The sequence below is a fragment of the Betta splendens genome, chromosome 14 (assembly GCF_900634795.4).
Source record: "Betta splendens chromosome 14, fBetSpl5.4, whole genome shotgun sequence".
In the NCBI taxonomy this organism is placed as follows: Eukaryota; Metazoa; Chordata; class Actinopteri; order Anabantiformes; family Osphronemidae; genus Betta; species Betta splendens.
Window position 1 is genome coordinate 9498019 of NC_040894.2, and position 27751 is coordinate 9525769.

The 27751-nt window shown below is 41.2% G+C and overlaps 4 protein-coding genes across 5 annotated transcripts; 3 read left to right on the top strand and 1 right to left on the bottom strand.

Annotated features, from left to right (window-relative positions):
• Positions 1-270: 270 nt before the first annotated feature.
• psmg1 (proteasome (prosome, macropain) assembly chaperone 1) lies at positions 271-4492 on the top strand. Its single transcript, XM_029174377.3, has 7 exons — positions 271-484; positions 1214-1317; positions 1885-2030; positions 2790-2852; positions 3162-3360; positions 3958-4088; positions 4312-4492. The coding sequence occupies exons 1-7, from the start codon at positions 360-362 to the stop codon at positions 4387-4389; spliced, it is 846 nt and encodes a 281-aa protein (XP_029030210.1). The 5' UTR covers positions 271-359; the 3' UTR covers positions 4390-4492.
• A 142-nt stretch (positions 4493-4634) lies between these two features.
• Positions 4635-8845, top strand: ccdc15 (coiled-coil domain containing 15). The gene is made up of 10 exons (XM_029174376.2): positions 4635-5234; positions 5557-5706; positions 5961-6089; positions 6431-6547; positions 6679-6792; positions 7119-7238; positions 7311-7414; positions 7771-7965; positions 8053-8201; positions 8304-8845. The coding sequence occupies exons 1-10, from the start codon at positions 5064-5066 to the stop codon at positions 8345-8347; spliced, it is 1293 nt and encodes a 430-aa protein (XP_029030209.1). The 5' UTR covers positions 4635-5063; the 3' UTR covers positions 8348-8845.
• Positions 8846-9196: 351 nt separating this feature from the next.
• On the top strand, positions 9197-16336 carry slc37a2 (solute carrier family 37 member 2). Its single transcript, XM_029174522.3, has 18 exons — positions 9197-9754; positions 10374-10455; positions 10760-10850; positions 10936-11014; positions 11087-11222; positions 12402-12478; positions 13390-13556; positions 13844-13881; positions 13965-14114; positions 14375-14465; positions 14575-14637; positions 14777-14862; positions 14943-14991; positions 15142-15215; positions 15304-15382; positions 15495-15592; positions 15773-15872; positions 16091-16336. The coding sequence occupies exons 1-17, from the start codon at positions 9696-9698 to the stop codon at positions 15833-15835; spliced, it is 1482 nt and encodes a 493-aa protein (XP_029030355.1). The 5' UTR covers positions 9197-9695; the 3' UTR covers positions 15836-15872; positions 16091-16336.
• A 548-nt stretch (positions 16337-16884) lies between these two features.
• Positions 16885-26674, bottom strand: pou2f3 (POU class 2 homeobox 3). Of its 2 annotated transcripts, none has more exons than XM_029174513.3 (13): positions 26328-26674; positions 25963-26019; positions 23025-23053; positions 22219-22320; positions 21979-22084; positions 21291-21379; positions 21027-21203; positions 20791-20932; positions 20481-20614; positions 20158-20322; positions 19759-19801; positions 19447-19561; positions 16885-19288 (listed from the first exon to the last, which is right to left on the bottom strand). In XM_029174513.3, the coding sequence occupies exons 2-13, from the start codon at positions 26009-26011 to the stop codon at positions 19249-19251; spliced, it is 1191 nt and encodes a 396-aa protein (XP_029030346.1). In that variant the 5' UTR covers positions 26012-26019; positions 26328-26674; the 3' UTR covers positions 16885-19248. The 2 variants fall into 2 exon arrangements, with proteins under 2 accessions (XP_029030346.1, XP_029030347.1); XM_029174514.3 differs by having other exon boundaries at positions 16886-19288; positions 20200-20322; positions 26328-26666.
• Between the last annotated feature and the right edge of the window lie 1077 nt (positions 26675-27751).

The following is a 27751-nucleotide window of genomic DNA, read 5'->3' on the forward strand; positions in this document are numbered from 1 at the left end:
ATAATTAGGAAATTTAAAACGATATCATACATTTCTGTAAATGATGTAACATTACTGAGCTGCAGTGTGGAAATATGAATAGCAGAAGACATGAAGAGCAAGTGGTGCTGTCCTACTTTTACACAATACATGTGGGTGATTATTGAGCTTGCACCAAACAATCTTTAAAGCTATTTAAGTTCATCAATAAATGTCAGCATTTAATATAAAAACGCCAATATTGTCAGATACGAACACACGTTCCCTCAAGTTGATGTTGACTTTTATTCTGAAAGGGTTTTACTGCCGGCGGAAGTAGGACACGGTAACAGCTCTGAATCGTTAGCTGAACTTTCATTTCCCAAGCTAGTACATTGGTTATGGCGACGTTTTTTGGTGAGGTTTTGTCCGTATATTCTCGGGCTGTTGAGGACGATGATGAGGAGGAGGAACTTGATGAAAACGAAGAAGATAAACAAATCCGAAGGGAACTAGAGGAAAAGAGGTAAGTATGACCGATTAGCTTAAAGCAGGAAGTGATAAATCAGAACGCATGGACGTATAGCGGTAGATGAATGAGTTATTATTAAGTTATGCTTATGTTCATGTAAAATTGCGTTTCTGAAGCATTTCTGTAACGTTAATACACACTTTGTTAATGACTGTCTGTTCTTGCTAGCTAACATGACGCATGACATTTCGGAGAGTAACAGCAGCAATGCCCAGCATGACTCTCATACTTTCGTTTTTGCAAGTAGTGGGACGTCAAGCTGAAGCGTTAGGCAGCTCGCCACCTAAATTATGCAGCGGGTTTTAAAATAAACATAGTTTATCAATCAAGCAAAACTGTCCGCTTTTTGTCTTTATTGGGTCGTATATTGAGTTTTGAATCATATTGAAATCAGGATACCTAAACGGTTATGGATTACTTGGAAAAATAGTCAAACTATTACGCTCTGATGAAAATAATTATTAGACTAACGGGATACATTTCCAAACAGATGGAAATTTCATCACAAAACATTTATCACAGAGCATTTGTTAGTGTTAAAAGCTTAAAATTGATCAGTTAGCAGTAAAGGAAAGTAAGAGCACTTAGTTTATTCTTCATAATGATTGAGTTACTATGCTGCTTTCTTTTGCTGCAAGATGATAACAGGAATGTGCAGATTTGCAAATCTTCAAACAATAGTAATGAATTGTGCTCCTCATCTGAAACATCACTCTTCATCAGGGAGGTTCATCTGAACTGGACACCTGAAGTCTCTGAGGTGCTGAGGTCTGGGAACAAGTTGCAGTGTGCAGACTTTATTCTCGCCGTGGGGCACAACGCTGCCAGTAAGTGGCTTCTGTTTGATACATTACCTGTGATTATTCCTTCTGACAGCCAACTCTATATTATTACACATCAAATCAAACTTTAATGATCTTCGTGAAGAACTTTGAGACCTATTGGAGTTCACTAACAGTAGCTGTGCTCAGGAGTAACTGCTTTAAAATCAGATCTTTATATATCGTTTTCTTTGGAGGTGTTGAATGTAGATCACATGATGCGCCCTTGCAACTTCGACTTTCTGTAATTTATTAATGTATCAATGACTTTGTTCTTGAATAAATTCTGAATAGATTAGTTGCCTTTAAAAATCTTCTTTTACATTTCTAGTACAGCAGTTAACATACACTGGTACCTTTCCTTTACTTGTGATATTCTCATGCCTGTTTTTGTCACATGTGCCTTTTCAAATGCATTTCTTTGGATTCTGATTGTTGTTCAGACAAAGTCAAACGTATTAAACCCCTTAAAAATGGGGGGCTTTATATGAGGCATTTGTTTGACTGTGTTTAATATCATCATGTCGAATAAGTTCAGTTTGTAAAAGGTCCTAACAGGTTTGGTCTTTACAGGGTTTTTGTCAGTGTATGTTCTCACCTCTGAAAACTGGGATGTGGTGGGTCGGGCATCATTGTGGAATGAGAGAAGTCGGCCTGCAGCTGGGAAAAGCAGTGAGGACTCAATATGTGTTTTTTACAGAAATAAGGACAACCCTTCAGTGAGTAATGCACACTTTTGGCATTTCACAAACAGCAGTGCAGTAATGATAATTTACTTTAATGGCTTTAAACGTAATCTTATTAATGCTACTAGATGAAGTGATAATAGTATTATCTAGGTTATACTTGGGGTACAAACACATGACAGAATAAAGGAAGTAATGTGGATGGCTCCGCTGACTGATACAGAATAGCTTAAATCTTACCAAAAAAAGCAATGTTTGCTTCTTAATACGTTTCAGGAATAGAACATGCAGACACAGGATTTATGAGTGCTGGTAATCTGACATGTCTTGTGTGAACTATCAGAATACAGAGTTATGTGCAATGTGTCAGTGTGCAAAGCTGTGTGAGGTTAATTTCAGCCTGGTGTCATTTGGGTGTGATTTAATCAAGATAAACATAGTAAATGGCTGTGAGCGATGGCACTTTGGAGTTTGGGACTCGGCACATTTATCACATATTTGTGCCCAGCTTTCTTTAGATGGTTGCAGGAATTTAAAAACTAAATGAAAAGCCTTTTCACTGTGCAAATTCTTGTAGAATATGGATGCTGTGAAGTCATTAAGTTCTTTATAGATTAAAGTTCACAAAAATCACTTACAACAATTATTGAGTTTCATAGGAACATATTTTTAAGCACATCATTGTATCAGTCCGACCCTCTTTTTTACATTTGTGAGCTATGTTTCAGATCAATAGATGTATCACTAACCTTTATTGTATGTCTTCTATTCCTTCCTTTTCTTTCCTTTAAGGTTTTGATTTGCCAAGTCACTTGCTACATTGCAGAAGATCAGCTTTTTCAGTGGGCACAAAAGGTAGATTCTATACACCCAATTGTAATTAAGATATGTTAAATAGCAGATTTATAATTTTTCACACACTTGCTTTCACTTGTTCATGGACCACAAAATTGTAGCCACAGCCTTTGTTGGTTGGCGGACATGCGGTTTTTGACTTGATAACCAAGTTACAACCAAGTGTTATGCAGAATCCAAGTGTTCAAACTACATCTTCCCTATGTTAAAAATGTGTGACAATATAAAGTCCCAATTCAGTCAAACAAACAGGTAGTTTTGTCAGGGTGTCAACATTATAGATGTGTTGTGTGTTTCTCTGTCACATAGGTTTTTGACTGTCTGCAGCACAGAGGGCTGAATGTGACTGTGCTGTCAGACGCCTCTGTGGCTGATTATAAGACAGCAGACTATCTGTGCAGCAGCACAGCTCCGTTCCTTCGCTCTCTGCACACCACTGCTTTCAGTGGGCAGCCTGTCTGCCAGTCTCTGGAGCAACCCAACATAATTACTGGACTTTCAGCTGCAGGTAATACTTTTGTTCAATCATTAATTCAGGCGTCTCAAACTCGCATTACTAAATTTGAACATTTTCAAATTTTTTAAATGGCATCTTCTTTATTTCATCTGTTGACATTCATTGCATGAAAATGTTGCCTATTTCTCATAAGTCTGTGCTCCAGGCTGACTTTGCCTGCGTTTACAGAGTTTTCTGGTGTGACCTTCATTAACCCCTTTTTTTTGGCTGTAAATCTAGCTTTAGATGGGTTTTGATCCTTTGCTCTTTCTGTTGAAATGTCCTTGACAGGGACACTAAATCCCTGATGTGTATGTACGTGTAGAACAACTTGCTTTGGACGAATACATTTGCCAACCTAATGAAATGTAGTGCCATTAGGCGACTCTCCACTTACTCAGCATACATGGTCTTGCATTCTGATTTGGTTTTTAGGTGCATTTCCACTCAAATACATTAAAAGTCAAAATAAACAACAACACGGAGATCTTTATCAGTGAGGGCTGGCAGGGCACACGCCTCATGTAAAACTGAAATCACTGATTCTAATTGTTTCATTATATGGTTGTAAATGACTTTCCATGTTTCTGCCTTGTGCTTTTTCATTAGTACTGAATCACTGCCAGGTCCACCGTATTGCCGCTATTGCTTACAATTGCTACAGTGATATAATTGGCCCCGACTCTGTCACCATGGAGACCTATAAACCCGCACTAACCAGGATTGGCAAGTCCATACAGGTGAGCTGCTTTTCTTTTTATACTTGACAGGCTTTTTTTTATGAGTCAGAGTGGGGAAAGAAAGAACAAGCACTTAAGCAAAATCTGGAATTTTAATCGCAGTGTAAAAGTAAAGAAGGTGATATTAGTGGGGGCTTGATAAATGTCTTATTAATTACTATTATTAATTATTTCCCCTCATTTTTTTAAATTTCATTTCAATCCTCTGCATCTCTTTCTTCAGCTGGACTCATCTCCGAGCACAGACATCCTCCGCAAGTTTGTCAAAACCACTGACATCCAGAGTAATCTTTACATCTGAAAAGACCAGGTTGCACAATGTGCAGTGCAATTTTACTGTATTTTCCTGTGGTAAAATACTCTAGTCATTTTGTATAATAAAGATATTAAACAAATTCCCTGTATAGATTTCTAGAAATCTAATTTGTATTGCGATTTTCATATTGTCTGCATCACACCCTTTATAAAGCTCTGTTCGGATGTGTCTTTCCAGATTTATTTGCTGATGATGTTTACATCCTCTGTCTAATATCATGTGGTCCGAATTCTTGATAAAGAGAATGGAAAGTATGAACTTTTCAGAAAGTTAAACTCTCAACAACTTGTCATACAAGTGACATTCAGAGACACTTGCCTTGTATTAGTTGATTGCCCATCCTTTAGAAATATTCATAAATATACAATCCCATACCCCACAGTTATTTTTGCATGTGTAATGATTTTCCACAATGCCTCCGCTTGTCCAGCTGGGGTCGCTAATGCGCCACTGAGCTGTTTGACAACACCACAAAGTAAAAGAAGATGAAGGGAACCTGAAACAAACCTGTTGCGGGAAAATAACATTCTATATTATTTGGACCATTTTACTTTATACGCCGAAATTATTGCAAGAACTTTATAATATTAGCTAACCACATCAACTGGATATTTTTTCCGTGAGTTAGCAGCGGTTTAGCCTGTTCAACAAGGCTAGCTATGAGCGTTAACAGGGGTAGAACTTGGGCAAACTGCACAAACAAAGCCTCAGCCAGTCGGAGAGCGCACCGAACCTCCAGAGCCCACAAGGTGCTGGCTGAGAGGAACCCGCCCGTGGTGTCGGTCGGTGCCTGGGTGGAGGACGGTCCAGACTTCCTGGAGCACCCGTTTGTGAGTTTAGCATTTACCCAAAGCGAACAGTATTAGCTTGCTCTACGTTGCCTGGCTACTGAAAGACCGTTATTGGATACCAGACAGCTGCAGGGATCGTATTATAAAATAAATGCATAAATAAAGTGCATCACAAAAGCACTCAATTACAGTAGTGTGTTAATGTACTTTCTAATAACAGTTACATATTTTATCGATTCTATTCGTTGGTGTGTCTAAAGTTTGTGTCAAACCTAGCTTATATTCGTACTGCATTGTCACATGGCATTAACTGCTGATTATGCCTCTAGCGAATAAACACGGTTTGTATTTCTTGGTCTAGACTCTTGCTTTGCTAACGGAGGAGCTTCAGACAGAAAGGAGGAGGGAGACTGAAGAGAGCCTGCGACGGTTTCAAGATGAAGTGCGTCACCGTGTGGCGAAGCAAGCTCAAGCCTTTAAGAAGACGCAGCTGCCTCCATCAGAACGAACGGTACAAGACTCCAATGATTAGCTGAGAAACAACTCACTTTAAATTTTGAATTGCTGGGTCTAGTCTGTGCCATTTAATGTTTACTATGATAATGATAATGATTGATGAATAATCATCCAGGTTTTTACACGAAATAAGCCTTTTTTAAGCCTTTTTAATCAGGTTCTGCATGTCCACCAGTGACTGAACCCTCTCCTTTCATTCAGGCTGCTGCTGTTGCTTGATTGTCACTGTGAAACTGTGTTTATGTTTAGGAGAAATGTAACAGGAAAATCCCACAACCACAGTATAGGATCTGGACCCAGCAGATTTCTGCTGGGGAGAAGTTGATGTCTGCTGGACGTGGCACAGAACAGAGGTTAATGGAGGGGAGTTCTCAGGAGGTGAGGGAGTATTACATAGTATTGCATCGCTGGAGAAGCATTCGAACAAAGCTTACTTTTGTTCCATGCAATGCCTTTTTTTGTGCCTGTTTCTGGCAACTGTACTAAAAAATACTTGCTGATCTGGATCTAATTTTTGTTGGTGTGTAACCCAGGATTGTGGTGCTGTCTCAAGCATGTCATTAAATTATATCATGGTCCTTTTTTCAGTTGATAGTGTCAAAATTTCGCCGTAAGTGATGGTTTTGACAGTCAGAATGATTGGATTGTTTCCTTTGTGAGTGATAAAAAATGTGACTGTGATTAATCTGAAAGATTATTTTAATTCCATTATTTTCCAGTCTGGTGATGGCATGAGGCAGGTTCGACTCAGACTGGCAGCCTGTCAGACGATAGCCCATGGGGAAATGATGTCAGACCTTCCTGGAGGTCCATGGAACAACTCTTTAACTAAACATGTGAGCGTCTGTCACATTTGTTCCTCTTTTTCTTGCACACGGTTCCTATTATTGCTTGGCTGTTTTCACATTCTGAACACAAATACGCATATATAAGGTATAATAATTCTATTTTCCTCTACACCCACCAGAAAGATGGAACTCTGATGCTGAGAAGAAAGCATGATATGGAGGAGCCGGAAGACGTTCAAGAAGTAGAGGACGATTACATTTTCACCAGCCAAAACAAATGTCCTTTCATTAAGGTTAATGAGTACCCTATAGCAGTGGCAGCTTTAATCAGTCAGTGTTCCACATTATTATTAATAGTTTTCTTTATATATAGGACATAGGACATTCACAGATTAACCACTACCATGTTAATATATTATCTATGATCATCTTAGTCATTTCACAACAGGTACACATTTTATGTACTGTCTTAACTGTTATATTATTACTGTATAAATTATTTGAATCCACACTGCACAAATCAGAGACTGTGCCACAGTCTCTGATTTGTTTAGATCTAGTTAAAGCAAATTGGGAGGCATTGATTGCAACCTCAAATCTAGTGGTATCCATGTTTCAGGCGAGTGAACATGAGCTGTGGGAAAGTAGCAAATCACAACCTGATGCTGGTTTCAAGTCCATAGTCAGAGTCCCACAGAATCTGTGGCCGCTGACTGACCAAGAAGAGTTAAAAAGACAGGTACACATTAGTTATTTTATATGCATGAAGCTCAGATGTACTTGTTAGATCACATAACAACTCTTTGTGCAGCGCCAGTCTGAGTTCCTGATGCAGCGCCGCCTGTTCATGAACACTGAAAGAGAGCAGGTCAAGGAGAACAATCAACACAGGAGACACCTGAAGAAGACCACAAGGTGACAAGTGCAATTACTCCTAGAGCATTTTTGTTTTTGGCGTGACTGATGTAAGTGATTTTCTGCCTGATTTGTCATTGCAGATATGAAAAACCACTTCTTTCAGTTTCCTAAAATTGATTTAGTTTGTCTTGCAAAGGCTCAGAGAGGAATATTAAATATTACAAAGTAGTAGTAGTATTTTACCAAGAGGTTCAATGCTGCTTTTGTGTGATGCCATCATCTATCTTTGTATTCATGGCTTAAATTAGCTAAACATTTATTTTGTGTTTGGAATAAATTAACCATACCACAGACACAACTGTGTCATTTTTTAACCTTGGCCTTTTTGAAAATCTCTCTGCTACCTCTCACAGGATCAAAGCAGAGAAGGAAAGGATTCGTCTGGAGGAAGAAAGGAAGTTAGAAAGAGCTCGGCAGCTTGCAGAGGCCCAACAGAGGCTGGAGGAGCGAGAACTTCTGATTTTGGAGCGACTTAAACTTGAGAAGGAAGAGAGAGTCGTAGAACTGCAGAGAAGAAAAAGAGAAGAGAAGGGCAAAGAAACTGAAAGGTAATATGAATGGGAAAAAAGGCAGATCAAACAGCAAAATAAAATAATAAGGACAAATAGTAATTCTGTTATCATAACTTTTGTCAGGTTCATTGATGCTCTGAGAGCTCAAATAAAGGAGCGCCTGTGTCAGGAAAAGATGGAGATCCCTCCTCTTTGCTGTTGTGCAGCATCTTTTTGGGACACCCACCCTGACACCTGTGCTAATAACTGCATTTTCCATAACAATCCTAAAGGTATTTGCTGCACAAACACTCTCTACAGGTGCCACTGTTGGGCTTTATTGGATCAATAAAGTATAAATGTCCTGTTAACAGCCCCATTTGTCTTTTCCACAGCCTATTCCCAGGCACTACATTCAGTGATGTTGAGTTTGGATTAGGTGTAACCGAAGCTCGTCAACTACAGTGAGAATTAGCTGTTGAAAAGCGCTTCTTTCTGTCCTTTTAAGGCAGCAACATTTAGGGCGATGCCCAAAGTCGTGAAACTTTCTGCTTTTGTTTTTGTGGAGAATATTTTTGATTTGTTTACCTGTTCATTTAATATATTTAAATCTGTACAACATCAATGTTCTCTGTAATACTTTGCTACTGATTATGAGATTGTATTTTAGGATACTCAATACATGCAAAGGGTGAAGACAGGTTACTCAGTTAGCCAAACATCAGGGAAGTCAGTATGTGTGAAGAGCACAGAAAATTTTATTTTAGGGGTTTGCTGTTTGTGTGTGATATATAAGAATCTGCTGTAATGTGATAAATAACACAACCTGTTATTTGCATCTTACACTGATTTTATTAGGTGCAGGGATGATAATATACAGTCTGTTGAACAACTGTACCTCATTTTCAATAAACCGCTTAAATGCATTTATTTTTAACCCCTGGTCTCCTGTTCATATCTTTGACTTGTGAGTAACTTAGAAAAAACAGCGTTTTACTTGCACTCACCTTCATCTCAATAAACCATGGCTGAATTAAATGAAGATCAGAATAATTATTAACAATAATTTTGATGTAAAATCTATGAAAATGTGTAATAACAAACAAGTATACTCGTAATATAAACACAAAAAATATTCACCAACGAACAATATATTTTACTAATTTTCTGTAACTCGTACTTTTTAAAGTTAGACTACAGTGTAATACACTGCAGTCATGAAACTGAGCGCATAGAAGGTTGCGGCCTCCATTTTGGGAACCCCAGCATCCGCCGCTCCCGTCCAGCTGTTTCCGCCGCCGTCACATTTACAGGGGAGCGGCTCGTTCGGTCGGCACGGCGCTCCGTCTGGAAAGGCGCGTGGAAAAACACGCTTAGTCTAATAATAAGCACGCGTTTGTGCCCGTGACGGACGGTTTGCGCGGCGTTTGGAGGTAGGCTGGCTCCGCTCACCGGCGCGTATATATAAACTCCGCCGTACATAATGGAGAACTCCTGCGCCTTTACGCACCGTAAACCGCTGGCGCGGCTGCTCGTTTACGCTTATAGTAGCTAGCGTTTACTTTTCACGCGTGTCTCCAGTTGGTTTCTCTGCTCCAATACCGGACGAGCGTGTTTTTGCCCGGGGCTGACCGGCTCCCCGTGACTCGCTTACTGTCGTTAATACCGCCTTATAAGCAGCCGGTTATCTCCCGGCGTTACTTCACTGCTCCATTGAAGACATGTCTGCCAACAAGTTGTGAGCCTTTGTTTTGTTTTTGTTACGTGTGGCGAACTTTCCGTCGAAAATGAAATCGTCCCTGGCTCCCGGCATACGACTCATAACATCGTTCTCAAGAGACACCGGGTAAGTTTTCATCGTGGTCTGTTCCCATTGTTTCCACGTATTCAGACGTAAGTGGAGCCTCCGGGTCCAAACAGCGCGTTGGTGTCTCCTTATCTGCGTCTAACAAATGATTAACCGCATCGACGGACACGGATTCTGTGAATGTGGGCCACTTTTCCATGTGCGACAACATGCTGTGGACTGATTTACAGCATGTTGTCGCACGTTTACAGTACTTTATGTTTACTTCTTACTACTGTAGGAATCGACGCACGATAAGCTTTTTAGAGAAAAGGTTTTTTCAATAGCAAGGTATTACAGTGTGATAACGCATCCCCAGTACAGTACCTGACAAATGTTGGGGGGCACAAATTAAGACCCTGGTGATCAAAAAATTTAGTCAGTGATTACGTTTGTAGAACATTATTCACGTAGAACTAAGACACAGCACATCTGTCAGTGGCAAGTGTAGGTTGTTATTAGAAACTCATTCTCACAGAGGCGTGTCTTGTCTCATGTCTGTGTGATAAAAGCTCAGCGAGGACGTATTGTTTCTAGAATTTTCTACTTTTTGGTGAAATAAACACACAAACGCCTGGTTGCTTTCCCGCCTCATGTTTATCTCGACTTTCCTCTGCAGGTTTCGTTATTTCACCCTCTTCCTCACCTTCCTCTTCTACACGGCTTACCATCTCTCTCGGAAACCCATCAGCATCGTTAAGGTGACTCGGACGCTTTCATTCGTCAGACAGTTACTTTCATGGACAAAACACTGATCATAGTGTCATATTTAGAGGGTCATTTTATGTTAACCCATCTGAGCCATTTGTTATGACTCACAGACAAACAGAACACCAACAGCACACATTCACTGGGATCAAATCCTTTGACTTCTGCACTGGGCTGCAGTGACCGAATGACAAATGAATTTGCCACTTTCACTTATTTGTTTGCATCTTATCGTGTGATGTTTGGCTTCATGCATGGCTTCATCCGCTCCCGTCTCTGTTTCGCTTTTCTTTTCAGAGTCAGCTGCACAGAAACTGCTCCAACGTCATTCAACCATCAGGCCTGAACATAACCAATAATGACACGTGGTGTGACTGGGCGCCCTTTGGTAAAACCATTAACGTCTCCTAAAATATATAGAAATAATTCAGTTTCATCTGGGGTACCATAACATTTCTATCTCACGTCTGCAGACAAGGAGAACTACCAGACATTGTTTGGGGTCCTGGATAACTGCTTCCTGGTCGCCTACGCCATTGGCATGTTCATCAGGTGTGTGTTGGTCCTTATGCCTTCAGTTTTTTGTGCCATAGTGAGCCATCATCACTTTCTCATGTTTTCCAGTGGGATGTTTGGGGAGCGCCTGCCTCTCCGGTACTACCTGACTGTCGGGATGCTGAGCAGCGGATTATTTACAGCTCTGTTTGGCCTCGGCTTTTATTGGAACATCCACTCGTTAGGTTACTACGCCTTCATCCAGGTAAACACACAGCACTAGAACCTTTTGATGGGTTGGACTGGTCATGTTGTGGTTGAGAGTAATGTCAAATGATCAGTTAGCCCCTTGGATTTGGAGCAAAAGTCACCAAATTCCACACACACTAATTTAACAGCAGTAGGCTGTAAGTGTTAGCAGTTAGTGTTCCAGCTAAGTAGACAGATCCCGTTTGTTTGAACTGTTATATATTATTTTACACATGAAGTCCAGACAGCGTTGAATCAGGCCCGGACATTGTGCTGAAGCATGAGATTGTCCAAGTCACATGTGATCAAACTCTGCTCGACACATGACACAGTGGAGCCCCCCTCACACACACACACACACACACACACACACACACACACACACACACACACACACACACACACACACACACACACACACACACACACACACACACACACACACACACACACACACACACACACATAACCTCCGGTCTCTGACTTGGCTATCACTCAGGTTGTTGGCAGAGTTATTCAGGCAGAAACGCAGCAGAAACTGCTGCGTCCAAGAGGATAAACAGGGAAGCACAAATAGGGAAGATGAAATGAGCTGACCTGCAGCTTTACACAAATGCATTTGTTTACAGTTTGTTTATTCAGACGCTGTTGCTTTTGAAGTTGTTTCACTGTGTTTCACTCGTTTCTAACTGCGTCAGTGTCACTGGAGCGTCTTCCTCCACGTGACTCACGTGATTTTGCAATGAGATACGCCTATGAGAAACTACTATTGCACCTTACTGAACTTGCTCTCTCTAAATCTGTGAAGAGCCATAATGTCAAGACAGAGATCAAGACCAAAATTTGAATAATTTGTTTTCTAGAAGTCACTGATTTCTTATGTTTGTTAACCATTTTACTCCATTGCGAGATGATTTGGTTCCCATAGTATCGAAACCACTGATTGACTTCTCCCTGTAAAAATGTAGACGCCTCTCCAGGGCTTATTCAGGCTTGACTTACACACATGACTCACAGCTTATTCACAGCTGCATCATATGACTGCTGCTGGCATGTGCAGGATCCTACACAGCTTTCGTGTGGGAATGTTGACAAGGACAAGTCTTTGTTTCTCTTTCTCTTTTATCTGTTATTGCGTAATATATGAATACAGTTATTTAACGTTCTGTTTCCCCGTGTCTGCTTCGCTCTGCAGGTCATGAACGGACTCATGCAGACCACCGGCTGGCCGGCCGTGGTGGCTTGCGTCGGTAATTGGTTTGGAAAGGGGAAGTGAGTACAGATGCTGCTGACGGAGCGGTATCGCATGCCTTTATTTGTACGACTCCTTCACACACCATGCTCCTGATTTGACAGCTCTGTGAAACCAAGCTCCGATTTGTCTTCAAATCCACACTGCAAATCTAAGCCTCCTCTTTGTTTCGTGCCATGGGTTCTTGCAGTCTACAAGTAGCCAAAGTACAAGCTCATCACCCAGACAAAGCTAAGAACATATGCATTAAAACAGCGTCCACGCCCGTCTCAGTGGGTGGCTGCTATTCAGACAGCTCCTAAATTAATCAGGCCTCTCACAGGAATCCGACATATTTTTAAGCCTGTGTTTACATGGAGCTGATCAATACAAAAGTACGAACAGTGATCTTTTTTTAAAGCCGTAAATAGTCAGTTATTGATTGATTGTTAGTGAATAGTTGTGAAATCCATGTCTCTATGAAGAGACAATCATCAGTGTCGTGTTTGTGGGTAACGTGTAGAGCTGAACTCAGGATGTGGTTGAAGAGCTGAAAATCTATGTCAGGAGAAAAGGGCTAACAAACACCCCAGTAATTTAATTTAATGCTTCACAATCAACATGTCATATTTTATACACAACAGAAACAGAAAGTGGTTTCAGGAGGAAGTATGTACTCAAACTATTTCTTGATTAACAGCCAGGTCCAGTGACTGAGCTCAGTCTTGTGAGTCTTGTGCTGAGGTTGCCAGGTTTGCTACTGACTCCAGCTCTAGTTTCACACATATGCCAAACAGCCCAAAAGCTTCTCCTTCACTGTTAATGCTGATGAATTAAAGGAGCTGCTTAGGATTTGCATTTCCATGCATGCTGTCGTAAAATGCAAACACGCTTCTTAGGCAATTGTTGTTCACCGCTTTCTGCCTTTGTCTGCTTGTGTTTTGTCCATCAGGCGTGGCTTCATCATGGGCGTGTGGAACTCCCACACCTCAGTGGGAAACATCTTAGGCTCCCTCATTGCAGGAATCTTTGTCTCGTCAGCCTGGGGGATGTCCTTCATCGTCCCTGGTCTCATCATCGCCTCCACTGGGGTTCTGTGCTTCTTCTTCCTCGTTGAGAGTTAGTTTCTGTTTAATAAAATACACAGTTTCATCTTGAACAAGTTTAGTGTAGTGTCTGATTGATTTTACTTGAACTTAGAACATGTGCGAAATGGTGCAACATCAGTGAGCAGTTGTCTATTGGCTATTAAAGAGAAGTGATAGCGGAAGACAATTTGCAAGAGAAAGTTAGAAAAGCTGGAAGTGAAAGGATTTTGTTTAATGTGCTAAATGTCTTGTAGATGATCGACCTTTTAGATTGCCTGACAAACCTGAATGTGTTTTTTTTCTCTTTCTCATATACAGAACCTGAAGATGTTAACTGCGGCCTTCCTCAGCACCATGTGAGTTGTTACCAGAACAAACATCTGTTTGATGCCTGCATAACAGACCCGCTTGATCCCATGCACATGTGTTCTCGTGTTAGAGTGATGTGGAGAGTAGTGAGACGCAGCCACTCCTGCACAACTCACCCGCTGTTGACCGAACCATCAATGGTTCCATCATCAACGAGCCGCCAGAGATTGTTGAGGAGCATGCTGAGGCAATCAGCTTCTGTGGGGCCCTCAGGATACCTGTGAGTGAAAACTTTATTCATGCTATAAGGTGGGGAATTTAAAACAGTTTCTAAATTGTATAAAAAAGTAGAAGATTTAAATCTATGTAGAGTTTATGATTGGTGACTTTGCACCCTCTGGTGGTCATACCAGGAATGACATGATGGCGCCAACATCACAGTTTGACAGTATAATAAAAACAGTGTCTATTATGAACTTTGTTTGTTAAGTGACATTTAGTCCCAGACATGGTGATCAGGGTGCTTTGTGTTTCACACAGGGAGTGGTGGAATTCTCTCTCTGTCTGCTGTTTGCCAAGCTGGTCAGCTACACCTTCCTGTACTGGCTTCCTCTCTACATTTCAAATGTTGGTCAGTATTTATACAAGTCAAGTCAAAAGGGAAATCATATCTATAAGTATATCTAAGTAAAATGAATTAATTGATAAATATTTTGGTTTAATTTGTTTGTCATATTTAGCACATTTTGAGGCAAAGCAGGCAGGAGACATGTCAACTCTATTTGATGCTGGAGGCATTGTGGGTACGTTTTCATACTGTTGAGCCATTTTACAGCATGTTTTGGATGGATATGGTGTTCCTTTATGTCCTTTGGTAATGTATATAGTATCACATTGTCCTTAGGACACTGTAAACTGACTGAATAGGTTTTGTGCACACAGGAGGCATTTTGGCAGGTCTTGTATCTGACTACACTGGTGGAAGAGCAACAACTTGCTTCATCATGCTGGTTGGTGCTGCCCCCATGGTGAGTGCCACCTCATGAGAAGAGATATGAAGTTAAATGTACAACGTTTCCCTGTACTGATTGTTTTGTTCCTTTTTCAGCTTTTTGTCTACAACAGCATTGGGCAACGGAGCCTTGGTACTACCATCGGTGAGACATCACTACAGATTCACCTTTGTAATTAAAAGCCTGATATGAGTCCCAGGAGTAAACGCTTCACATTCTACTTGACTATTGCAAAACTATGCAAAACACAAGTGGTTTCATCCTCCAGCTGAAGATGTTTTCCTCCACTTGTAGGAATGCTGCTGCTGTGTGGAGGCCTGGTGAATGGACCGTACGCCCTCATTACCACTGCTGTATCTGCTGACCTGGTATGACCTGAAGCATCATGGGAATTTGGCAAACTCGTGTGATGATTGTGCGATGAACAGTAGACGCTGATCTGTTCTTATGTAACAGGGAACTCATGAGAGTCTGAGAGGAAACTCCAGGGCACTGTCAACAGTGACAGCGATTATTGACGGGACTGGCTCAATAGGTGAGCGTGGCCAGCACAGCCTGACAGTTTCATCTGGAATTTATCAATAAATGTGGCTTTTCGGTGGTGTGTAGAGGCGGCCGTCAGTGTGTTTATGCTGCTTTGTGTGCAGGAGCTGCACTGGGTCCTCTGCTAGCTGGTCTCATCTCTCCCACCGGGTGGAACAATGTCTTCTACATGCTCATCTCTGCCGACGTCTTGGCCTGTCTGGTCAGAAACCACTTCACCTTTCGCTCCTTAGTACCTCGTTATACATCAGTCTCAGAATTAACTTTCTATCGTTGCTGAATATTTCTGTGATGTCATGGTCGATTGAACCCTCAGGACTGATGATGCTGATGAAGACGATGCTTTGACATCCTGACTCACATATCGCATGTTTGTCCTCAGTTTCTGTTCAGGCTTGTTTACAAGGAAGCTCAGGGTTGGTGTCGACGGGTCCCCAGAGATTGAATATCACCCTCAGCTGTGAATTTGATTCAACATAAAAGTAAAAAGTGTTTTTTTGTCATTTGCATTTAGATTAAAAGGTTAAGTCAGTTGATCGTTGAACTGTAATCTGCAAACCACTACAATAACCTTCAAACCTAACACAATTTTGGGAACTATTTCTGTCAGTTAACATGGTTAAGTCTCATCCAGCGATCAGCAAGTCAGAAAATAAACTGTTATAAGCAGTGTACTAATAAACTGTAACATTTTTTGCAGGTTGAGAGGAAGCTGAAATACTCACACAATCAAGCTAAAAGAAGGAAACCACTGACCTCACTGTACCGTGGACCACGAAGCTGAAGATCAGAAAAGTTCAAGGCACTAATAAACCTTCTAGCCTTCTACTTATTATACAACACAGAGAAATATGTCTTATAGAATTTTTTTATGACTAATCTACTAATTCTTACACATTGAAATATTCTTATTTCATTAAACTGTATATACTGTCCATTTTCTTAATTTGGTGTTTTTCTGTCTTTTTTATTATAACATTCACACATTTGCCACTATTATTATCATTTAGTAATAATCTAGCCTGTTGTCACCAGATTTGGGTTTCTCCAGTAGAGGACAGTCAAACGTACGTGTTAATACGTTGGACATACTTTTGTTGCGTGAGCCGTCGTCATCGCTCATTAACAGCTGTCTTCTGTCTGAACAAAGCCTTAAGGAGTATTTACTTACTTAACTGACACTTACGCCTGACAGAAAACCATCACATAAATTCTGCAAATGTGACATGTTCACACTCTTAAAGGACCAAAGATTGTTCTGCACTGTTTATATCCAGTTCAGCTTAATTGAACCTTCCGTTTTCACGTGAGAAAGAATGCAACTTACTTCTACATCACTACATACAAAAATATTTTACATTTTATGTGACTTGTTACATGATTTCTTTTACATGACCTTTAAATTCTATTATTGCTATAAAATATTTACACATTATTAGAATAATACCTATATGTGCTGTACAAATATAAATGAAATTCAAACTGACATTCATTTATATCTATTTATCTAAATATCTATTTTAATAGAAGTTTTCAAGTCTCGCTTAAAATGCTGAACAAGTAACCCATCTAAATTATCAAACATGATTATGTGCTTGAACCTGAATAAGGCAGGTGGTTTTTTGTGCTGTGTGCTTCACCTTCCACCTCACAAGTGTCATCTAATCAGGCTGGAGCAGCAGGTATGAACCCGGTGGCGTCATTGGTTCGTTGATTCTTAGATGGGCATCTATGCACAGTGGAGGGTGCTCTAGGTCCTGTTCTGCTGAGGGACATGTCTGTCGTCTAAGGATGAAATGTCTTCAAGACCCAAAAGGTGTTTACTTTCAGTGAACAAAAAAAAAAGGCAAATTATAACTGCATTTAATATGAGAACCAGATGCATTTTCAGAAAGAACAAGTTTAATTTGGTGTGAATTTTAAACTAAGAATCAATTAAGCTTCTCATCTCTTTTCATGGTACATTTACAGGAAAAATACAGTCATTTTTGAATAACACAGAACTTTGAGGTTTTCTGCAGCAGAGCCAAACCCAGGAAATAAATCATCTGCGTATGAGGTTATATACAAGTAAACAACCATCTCTGGAGGTAGAGGTGAATCCCCTCAATCGTTTTAAGCTACGCCAATACAAACTTTAGTTTTTACTTTAAAACGTACCTACTGTACCAAACATTCAGTGACATCATCATGATAGTGGTGATTTTTATTTGCTAAAGACAAGTTACTTACAGTTTTGAACCACTGCAAAGCATTTCTCTAAAATAAAAATAAATGTACAATGAACCTTAAAAACAGAAACAAAATAAGTCCTCAGAAACCAAACAACACTTGAGGTCCGACAGACAGTTTTATAAGTGTTTCTACCACACAGGAGGGCAGCCAGCATAGGAACAAACCACAGCTCGTGGCAACGCTCCAGGTCGGATCGTCAGAGGGCAACGTGTCCCCCAAGGAACAAAGGTCTAAGCTTAGTCTAACATAGTGATTTAGGTGGAATCAGCAGCTTATAGTCATTTGGCTGGAAAAGAATCTTATTGATAAAGTTCAGCCATCAACCAACCAGACCGAGTCTGAGTTTCCATTCACAGTGACACAACTGGTCTCAGCTCCAGTCTTCAATTTTTGCAGATCTACTCAGTTCATTTTGTGCGTAAAGGTGCAAACGTGCCCAGGACAGGTTTCCAAATGTAATGTCCCAGCGCGTGACCCTGCTCACAAGAATAAACAAATGAAATAATGGACACGTTTCTAAATGTTTAACGAAGCATAATGTCGCAGATAAAGACAGTTTACTCTAAGTCAAAAAAACAATTTGATTCGTCACAGAGATCAAAACAAGAAGAGTGTTTCAGGCTTTGGTTTATAGTTGCGTCATTTCCTTTGGTAAATGCCACATTAGAATCCAGATTAATTGCTGAGATTTTGGGACACAACAATATTAATATGAGGAATGAACAATAATGGCATAAAACAAAACTTATGGGAACATTATTATTATTTTTATTATGTACAAACAAGTTTCTGGGTCAATTTCAACAAAATCCTACATTTTTATTATATGAATTATAATTATCCTTCTTTTGGTTTTTAAATTTAAATCTTTTCAATGTTTTTTTTCAACCTGTGTTTTTCTTATGACATTTCTGTTTTGTTGGAATGTCACCACAAGCGACAACTGAACGCTCACTTTGTCTAGTGTTAGAACTGTAGCATTAAAAGAAGTTGTAATAATTCAAAAAGGTAAATGAAACTAAAGCTGGCTGTTTGACTGCTGGTGTAGCCATGAACAGTATGAAATGTATTTTCTTTAGACAGACTAGCAGTATCATCAGCATCACATCACTAAGTATACACACAAGTACAACATGAACATGAAAGCGTAACAGAACATTGCAGCCAACCATGATGATGGCATAAATAACAGCTGGGCACACAATGGGAGTGAATCTGGACTCGGATCCTTCATCATTTAAATACAACATTAGAGTCTTGACATATAAATCCCCCCTAATATCATGGAGGCTTCAACATTAGAATTCCTACCAGTGTTTTTATTAGTGTATTCTTCATCTTTGTAGCTGATCTAAGCAGGATAAAGAGCACATGAAGCCAAATCCCGCAGCTCGAGTCTGCTACGAGTCTGCACGTGAGTCTGAGGGGCGACGGCACTGGTGTGTTGCAGTCCTGGGCTTCTTTCTCTTATGGGTCCGTCTGAATTTCGCCTGTAGCTGCACCCCAGCTCATAACAGGAACATTGTGATACTCTGTCATGTCTTTAGTGTACATCCTTCTAAAAAAAATAATAAAAATAAAAAATTAAATATAAAACCCTTCATGTGACACAGTTCATGTTTCTCAGTGATGGTATGCAGCAGGATTCCATGTGCGGTACCACCTGAAAGAGGAACAGAGGATAACTATTTAATTAACAATAAAGTTCTATGGACCCACATTGATTTAAATCTATCAGCAGCAACAAGACCAAATCAGATAAGGAAGGTGGTTTTAATGGAGCAAGACAGTGTCCAGTGGGTGCAGTTGACTCCATCTCACCCCGGTGTGGTGTAGGAGGCTGGGTTGACCTGAGATGCTAAGGACACAGAGGCTGAAGACAGGCCGTTGGGAGAAGCTTCACGGCTCACGCTGTTCGGGGAGGAATTTGATGAAACTGGAAGAAATCAGATAAAGATCGTATTGGTCACACACCACAAGACCTTTGTATTGTTTGCAGTTAACCTCAAATAATAAAACCGTATTTTCAAAGTCAAATGTTTCCCACTATCTAATGCAAAATGCTAAAACAGACTCATATTGCCACCAGTACAAACAGAAATATGCCAATCCCACAACATCATCAGAACTTGCCTCCGCCTGAAGCCAGAGGACTGTAGGACCTGGATGCAGAGGCCTGAAACAGAGCGAAGAGGGGTGAGATGACAGTTAATTCACATCAGCACCTCAAACTATGACTGTAACCTAAAATTCATAGGTTTTATCACTGCCTTCACGATACATGGATGCTCTAGCACATCTGGCTTGGCCACATGTGATTACTTTTTGGACCGAGGATTGTACATTTTGACTTCCCATCACTTCAGACATTCAACGCCTCTGTCAAACACAAGCTGATTCACAGCAGGTCTAAAACCTGGCCTGTTTGAGCTTCAGCTTCTAAAGCAGTGTTCCTCTTTAGGCCACAGTAGAACCGTGCTGTACGGAACATTAGCATATTTAAAACAAATTAATAAGAGGAAGACAGCTAACCACTCTGGAGTTGTAGCTGTGTGATTTGACAGGTAAACTTGCCACCGGGCAGTAGATCCTCTTCTCCTTCTGACGCCGGTTACAGAACCAAACTCGAACCACCTCTTTTTCCATAGAGAGCTGCTCTGAGATCAGGGTGATCTCCTCAGAGTTGGGCTTTGGGTTCTGAAAACATAAAGGTTCCCAAATTAAATCTAATAAAAATGAAGTCTCAGCAGTAGCTCTGTGTTTTTCTAATTAGTTTTCTATAAAAAAATCTAGAACAAGAAGCACTTTGTTAAAAGTAAAAATCTCATTAAATGTTCATTCAGGTTTGAACTCACATCGAGGAAGCGCTTCTCCAGAGTCAGCTTGATGTTTGTCTCGATGCTCGTCCTCTTTTTCCTTTTGCGCCCGTAGCCCTCCATCAGCGGTGGCAGTGAGGTCGGGTTGCTCATCGAGTCAGACGGAGAGTTCTCTGACGCCAAGTAAACACAACACGGGCGTTCATCAGCACCACTGAACCAAACAGCACAGCTGCAGGCCTCGACTCACTCATGATGATGATGATGATGATGTCAATATCAACATTATTACATTCAATATTTGTTAAGGAACGAGACTAAAATAAAAATGGAGGTCGCTCAGTTGTACCTGCATCACTGAGCCATTTCTCCAGCAGAGGTTTGAGCTTGCACATGTTTTTGAAGCTGAGGTTCAGAGCCTCGAAGCGAGAGATGGTCGTCTGGCTGAAGTCGTTCCCGTACAGTTTCCCCATTGCGAGGCCCACGTCCCCCTGCAATGGAACACGCACACGGCGCTCTAGATAACGCTAGGAGCTAGAACACTCAGCATCGAATCCAAAGCGACTTATTTGTGAATGCTTTTACCTGAGTAAAGCCCAGTTTGATGCGCCGCTGCTTGAAGGCTTTAGCGAACTGCTCCAGCTCCTCCAGGTCACTGGGTTCCTCCTGTGACGGCACCGTCATGTGTTTGGGCATCTGTAGGTGGGACATGTCCATGTGGTTCTCCATAGGCGGTCCTGTCAGACCCGAGCGGCTCATTGCCTGCATGGGGGCAAATGCGATTCAGCTTCAGAGTGGAGAATCGATGGCGTGACAGTTTTGGTGTGTTATTGAGCTGCTTGGCTTCACCTGCGGAGTCAGCGCCAGGCCGGGCTGGTGCTGGAGGAGACCGGTCTGACTCTGGCTGGGAAGCGACAGCAGGTTCTGCTGCAGGAGGGCTGCAAAGACAACCAGCAGGGTTCGGATCGCGTTTTTATGTTTCCATTACTGTTAATGGACAGATTAACCAAAAAGTTTAGATTCATTGTTTTGTCTGTCACAACAATCTCAGGTCTTCTAATGTCTGACAATCAGTGTATAATCAGTAAATATGCTCGGTTTTAGTGTAATAATACTTAAGTACATTCAATATTTACTACTACTTACTACTTGAGTACATGTGCACTAATCTTTGCTCCCACTTCCTAATGATTTTAACTGAGCTGTCTGTGATGTTTCCACGAGCTGTTCAGTCCAGCAGATGTTGTTTGTGGAAGGCAAACAAGAACCTTGCATCAGGTTTGTAAACTCCACCTTTTATCATTAGCCCAAGGGAACAAACACTTTTTCCAACTTGCACTGTGTTTGAGCCATCTATTCAACATTTTCATTAAGCAAAATACAATAGTGGATGATGTTAGCATTTAAATGAAGATGATTTGTTTTGGATTCATTCTATTCACATAAATAACACCTCTGATTCTAGTTTTTTTAGGTTCAAGGACTCTTGAACATAGTTTTAAATCAGTGAAATGCATCACACAGCTCGAGACTCCACCTTGGTGGCTGGTTGGGCTCTGGGACAGCAGGAAGGGGGACGGAGACGACAGGTGGGACGGCGGCATCAGAACCAGCTGCTGCATGGTGTGCAGGGAGGTGAGCTCCTGGAGCGAGACACAGCAAGGCCAGGATGAAGAAAGACACTCTCACGCGGCACAGCAGCCGACGAGTGGTCGTTCGGGTTCCGGGCCTCGGGAGCCCGGACTCATGCGCTGCGCGACGACGTGTTACAACCCACCCCGCTCAGCTGACCTCCGGGCCCCGGGGAGCTCTGCGCCAGGTGGCATGTCTTCAGTGCGGAGGCTGAATGCGGGGACTCGCTGAGGGCTTCTGTTTTTATCTAAGGCGTCGACAGCACAAACAACAATAACTTCACATAAACCTCACAGAGATAAGATGGAAAACACTGATCGCTACATGTCTGTTTTTCTGAGGATGAGCTGAGCAGAGACAGACTCGTGACACACGCACTGCCTCCAGGACCAGTTTGGTCACTGAGCATTAGACAAAGACTCACACACCTTCTCCCTCCTCTTGGGTAAGTCAGTATGCAAATACACCCCCCCCCCCCCAAACCCTTTAGGCCACGGCACTTCCTGAAAGCATGGGAACAAAAACAACACAAAAAATAGATGCCTCCTCTGCCAAAATGAATGTTTGAAGAAGTATCAAAATAGCTTCAAACTATTTGAGTTTGAGTTTTTTAAAGCGATTATAGAGCAGGTCGTTAATCCTCAGGGTGTCAGTCGTCGTCTTAGAGCCATTAAAACAGTGCGTCTTGGGTAAAGGCAGGATCAGAGACATTCACGTGGTTCTGGGCTATTTAAATTCCAACTTAGCGCCGTCAAACAAAGGCCTCAGATATTGTTTTGTGAAGAAACACCGACCAGTTCAGTTTAAGGGACGTTTGCTTGTGACTGTCAGTCAAGTGTTTTGTGTCTCGACGCAAACCTTCTTGCATCTCATGGTGGAAATCTAAGTGCGATGACTGCAACAAACCTCATTCAACAAGCAGCAGGTGTCATGAAGTAATCAGATACTCACTTGTCGGCTGAAGTCGATTCCGTTTTGCTCTATAGGTTGAAAGAGAGAAGGTTCAGGTTAGAACAATAAATTCTATAACGCAAGATAAAAATTTAATTCTAAGTATCACTACATTTTAGAAGTAGCTATGGTACTTTTTTATAGCCTTTATGCATTAAACTACTAATTATAAGTGCAATAAAAGATCATTATTAGTTGAACAGTTTTAACTATTGATTATGTGCCGTTTTTTTGCTTTTTCTTGCTGACAGCTGAACCTATCTGTTCAAGAAGATGCTTTGTTTATCATCTGAATCATTATCGCCCCAGTCGACCCTCATATAACCTATCAAATGCTGGTGGTGTTGACAATTTAACAACTTCTGAGATTAAATTACTTAACTATCAGAGTTAAAACGCAAACGGTAATAAGTTGCTTGTAAATACTGAATGATGTGAATGCCCACAAGCAGAAGAGAAGCATCAGTGATGACACTGACGTCTGAAGTGGCATTTTAATGTAGTCGTGTTTTCCAGGGGGATTAGTACTTTTACTTAGGCAATCTGGACACTTCCTCCAGGACTCCTGACTGTTTACACACAAAGCTGTGTGTACATAAACACACACTTTGGACGGGTACAATACTGTATATATTCAACAAGTGCACTTTCCCTCCTGAATCCTACAGCTGACGGAAAGCTGGTAGGTGAGTCCAAAGGTGTGTTATAGCGAATGGCACATTATTTGAATGTCAAATTGGACTTCTGGGGCTGAGCGTGTGTGTGTGTGTCTGCGTTCGTATGTGTGCGTGTGTGTGTGCGCTTGAGAGCGATTGGCAGTGATCTGTAAGCTGCTGGAGACACACAATGCAAATAGGCCTTTAACCCCCACCCCCCATTCCCCTCACACACACACACACACACACACACACACACACACACACACACACACACACACACACACACACACACACACACACACACACACACACACGCACACTAGCCCTCACTCAGTTAAGCTACTGCCCCCCAGCACAACCAGCTCCGCAGTAAAACTTCCAGTATGGAAATGATCACGACATGCAAATCAGCTCGGAGCACAGGAAGCCTGTATTAGAGCTCTGTGTGTTACTAGACACAAACGTCAGTTGCAGCACACCAGATGTTAACCCTCACATTCAGTAAAGTAAAAATAATTCATCATAATGAATTATGAGCTAACAATGAGTTAGTTCATTCCAACATGTTTTGACTTCCCTTCTCTGTAGTTCCTAGTGAAGCCAGATTTTTTAAAACTGAGCCCCAATATACAGTATATAGTTTTATTTTATAAGCCTCAGCCAGGTGTTGGTCCAACAGGAGTGATGTAGGTTACCCATTGCAGAGTATTTTTAGATTTGATTATTAAGTGTTTGATGTATTAGTGTGTGGGATTCTACCATTACACTCTGTGTGTGTCACAGTGCATTGGTGTGTCAGTGATTAGCATTAAGACACTGGAGCTCAGTGGTTAGAAATAATGTATCAGGGAACCCCTGAAAACCCCCGAACAACGCATTGTCAAACTAAAATACCAGATATTGCTGACATCAATGCACACAACATGTTACTGTTACTATCCCTGAACTTCATCTGCATAATTTCAAGGGAAACACGTTCACATGAAGTGCACAGGTGCAGAACCACCTAAACAGCAGCTGATCCAACTCTGCTGCTTCTAACCGGTATCACCTCAGTAACTGAAGAGGTAAAGTTTCAGTTCAGTGAATAATGAGCCTCCAGATGTCTGCTCACACACGAAGCATCAATGACAACAGTTAAATTGTACAATTATACGTGCATGTCGTTGTAGGTTTTTATTTAGGGACTATTTCTTCAGAGGAAGACAGGTGTGATGTGAAGTGAGGCAAAAACATCTATATAACTGCTTGTATAAATGAAGGTACAAACATCCATGTTATTTAGTTAAACCAAAAAAAACTTTCTCTTTAAGATGAACAACAACATGACCAGTGAAAAAAAACAGAAGCACCAGCACATCCAGTCACAAACGCATAGTGGTCACATATGGACAAAAATACAGACTAAATACAGAGCACTTCCATGAAACAAAGCTGTTTACTTCTCTCACAGCTATTGTCTAAATAAAAGTTCCACATTTTGTGTTGCTGGTTCCTGGTTTTGTTTCATGGCCGGTTGCCGTCCTCAGCCCCCAGGTAGCATTTCTCAGCAAACAGCCTCAGGTGCATCCTGGTACCTCAACCAACTGCCAGTTCGCGAAACGCGCTCACACATTTGGTTTGATCACTTACGAGGACTTTACAGGAAGTCATTTCCCGGGGACTTACCCCAATCCTAAACATAACCTATCTCACCTAATTCACACTTTAAACCAAGTGATCACTGAGAAATGTAATAATCCACATGCTGGGATCAGCTTCTTGTTTCCACCGTGCACACAAACACACTCAATCCAAACATAAAAAAGAAAGCAAAAATATCACAGGGACGGACAAGTATGAGGGATACTTTTGTAATTTAAAGCATGTGTGATGTTAGATGAAGCTGCTGTGAAATGTTTAACGCTGCAGCAACAGGGATGAAAGCAGGAGCCAAAAAGTCAGTATGAACCTAAAATTAAAAAAAAACTAAAAGTTCACTATGATATAGAAAAAATATTTGAGTTAAGTTAAAAACTTAAGACACAGCCTTAAGATAATTATTACATCATTGTAATATTTCTACCGAGGTAATAAAATATGACCATTTAGCAAGAAACCAAACCCCAACAACTGCAGAACTGTTCACCTTCCAGACGCGGAGACAATTCTTTCTGTTGAACTCTATCACCGGCAGTGACAGAGAATAAACACGGCGCAATTTTCTACTGAACTGCTCTGTGTGCTCAGATGATTCAACCGTGTTTACGTGCGCCAAGAGGTAGGTGAAATTTCCTTACCTGTCTGTTCAGCCTGAGTCTCCGACTGCTCCACCGCGTCTGCGCTCATCTTAATATCTGTAATGATAAATATAGCTGATTTTCCTACAGGATTGTAACTTTACCAGGACAATGAAACACTCAGGCCACCCAGGAAAATGATCTTGAGTTTATTCTAATGGGCCCTCCCCTCCACACCACCACACAAACTCCACACACTCCTGTGTGAGCCCTAGTTATAATATTCATAAGCACGGCGCACACATTGCCACAAAGCACGGTGAGCTCTATTCACAGAAACATCTAAACTGTGGTCAGGAGTGCAACATTAAATAGTGCAGGTTTAAAAGAGACACTGAGCAGCCAGTGTTGGAGGAGTGACTCACCTCAGGTAAATAGCTTGTGCTGCTGTGTCTTCTGTATCCTAGATTACTCAACGGAAAGTAGTGCTGTGGGATAAAAAGTTTTTGAAAATTGACGGCTGCCCATTGGCATTTTCCTAAGTGAAGAAACGTTCACCTCTGCAGTACACCCTGCACTGCCTGATTTGCATATGTCTCTCTGTGTCCTATCCAGCTTCAGACTGTTTGCATAAAACAACAATGGGGTTACTGCAAATTGACAGCGTGTGTCCTACAGACGGCCCTCTGAAGATAACAAGATGATGTTTCTAATAGTCCTGCCACCTGATAAAGCTCAGCGTCTGTTGTGATATTCAAGCCTCTGTTGTTCTTCACACTTGCTTTTGCTGAGTTTTTTGCTGAGAAGTAGAGATGACTCTGTATTTAGGATAAACAGCTTAAAACACAAAAAAATGACACATAATGATTCACATATATTTGTAAAATTCATATTTCATTTTTTTTTTCCAGGCAAATATTCAAAGGTTCACATTTGTCCAAGTGTGTCTTATTATAGGCGTAAAATGTTTAACTTGCTTTAATTCATTCCTTCACCAGCCATGAAGAGATAACGTCCTGAAGCCCTTTCAGTGGAAGACACAGGGTCAATATCCATAGTTGTCCTGTGCGAAAACATATTCAAATGTGTATTTAAAACTCATATTGTGAAGTTTCCTCTTTGTGGTTCCCTGGACAGTGTTTTCCTGTTGAGCAGTGACACCATGGTAACGAGACTACAGGATAAATGTATAAACAGGATAAATGTATGCCTTGTATTGACGTTGGATAAACTATATCATGATATCATTGACTCTTAAGCCAAATTTATAATTTAGGGTGATATTGATTCGATTAAATCGATTGGATTACCAATTTTCCATCTCGTTTAGATGCAACCATGTTTTTGGGATTCTGAGCCATTGCCCAATCACAGACCTAGCCTTTATATCATGTTTTTGGTCTAAACTGCCGGCTCCAGTCAACTGGGTCACTTTATTGTTCTGCTGTTCTGTGTGTTTTTTTCATTTTAGTTATTTTTCTCTGTGTCTGTATTACTTTTCATTTACTTGTGTGTGGGAATGCAGACAGGGCTTCTGCTCCGAGGCCCCTCGGTCTTAGGGGTCTTGGGCCACGCCAGCAGCAGCTTTCAACGTGCATGGTGTACAATTCAAGGACATCTAGTGGTAATGTTGCAGACTGCATCCATCTCAATGCCCCAGCCATCCTTTTCAAGCATCAGAATTAACCTTAGAATAAAATCACAAGAATATAGGCACGGATTCTGTCTCACCAGAGACCACACTCAGTCCGTATGCAGGGGTCTCCTCCTGAGCCTTTACCTCTGATTGGTGAAACACACCTGACACAGGTAATCATATCTGTCCAATGCAATTCATTCTGTTACTGGT

Excerpts from the sequence above, each read along its gene's own strand:
- psmg1 (XM_029174377.3), top strand. The coding sequence starts at position 360 with ATGGCGACGTTTTTTGGTGAGGTTTTGTCCGTATATTCTCGGGCTGTT. Across the intron at positions 2,031-2,789 it reads GAAATAAGGACAACCCTTCA|GTTTTGATTTGCCAAGTCAC; the intron begins GTGAGTAATGCA and ends CTTTCCTTTAAG. Across the intron at positions 2,853-3,161 it reads TTTTTCAGTGGGCACAAAAG|GTTTTTGACTGTCTGCAGCA; the intron begins GTAGATTCTATA and ends TCTGTCACATAG.
- pou2f3 (XM_029174513.3), bottom strand. The coding sequence starts at position 26,011 with ATGAGCGCAGACGCGGTGGAGCAGTCGGAGACTCAGGCTGAACAGACA. Across the intron at positions 20,615-20,790 it reads GAAATGGCTCAGTGATGCAG|AGAACTCTCCGTCTGACTCG; the intron begins GTACAACTGAGC and ends ACTTGGCGTCAG. Across the intron at positions 19,562-19,758 it reads TCCTCTGGCTTCAGGCGGAG|TTTCATCAAATTCCTCCCCG; the intron begins GCAAGTTCTGAT and ends GATTTCTTCCAG.
- ccdc15 (XM_029174376.2), top strand. The coding sequence starts at position 5,064 with ATGAGCGTTAACAGGGGTAGAACTTGGGCAAACTGCACAAACAAAGCC. Across the intron at positions 5,707-5,960 it reads TGCCTCCATCAGAACGAACG|GAGAAATGTAACAGGAAAAT; the intron begins GTACAAGACTCC and ends GTTTATGTTTAG. Across the intron at positions 6,548-6,678 it reads ACAACTCTTTAACTAAACAT|AAAGATGGAACTCTGATGCT; the intron begins GTGAGCGTCTGT and ends TACACCCACCAG.
- slc37a2 (XM_029174522.3), top strand. The coding sequence starts at position 9,696 with ATGAAATCGTCCCTGGCTCCCGGCATACGACTCATAACATCGTTCTCA. Across the intron at positions 9,755-10,373 it reads TCGTTCTCAAGAGACACCGG|GTTTCGTTATTTCACCCTCT; the intron begins GTAAGTTTTCAT and ends TTTCCTCTGCAG. Across the intron at positions 15,216-15,303 it reads CTGCTGTATCTGCTGACCTG|GGAACTCATGAGAGTCTGAG; the intron begins GTATGACCTGAA and ends CTTATGTAACAG.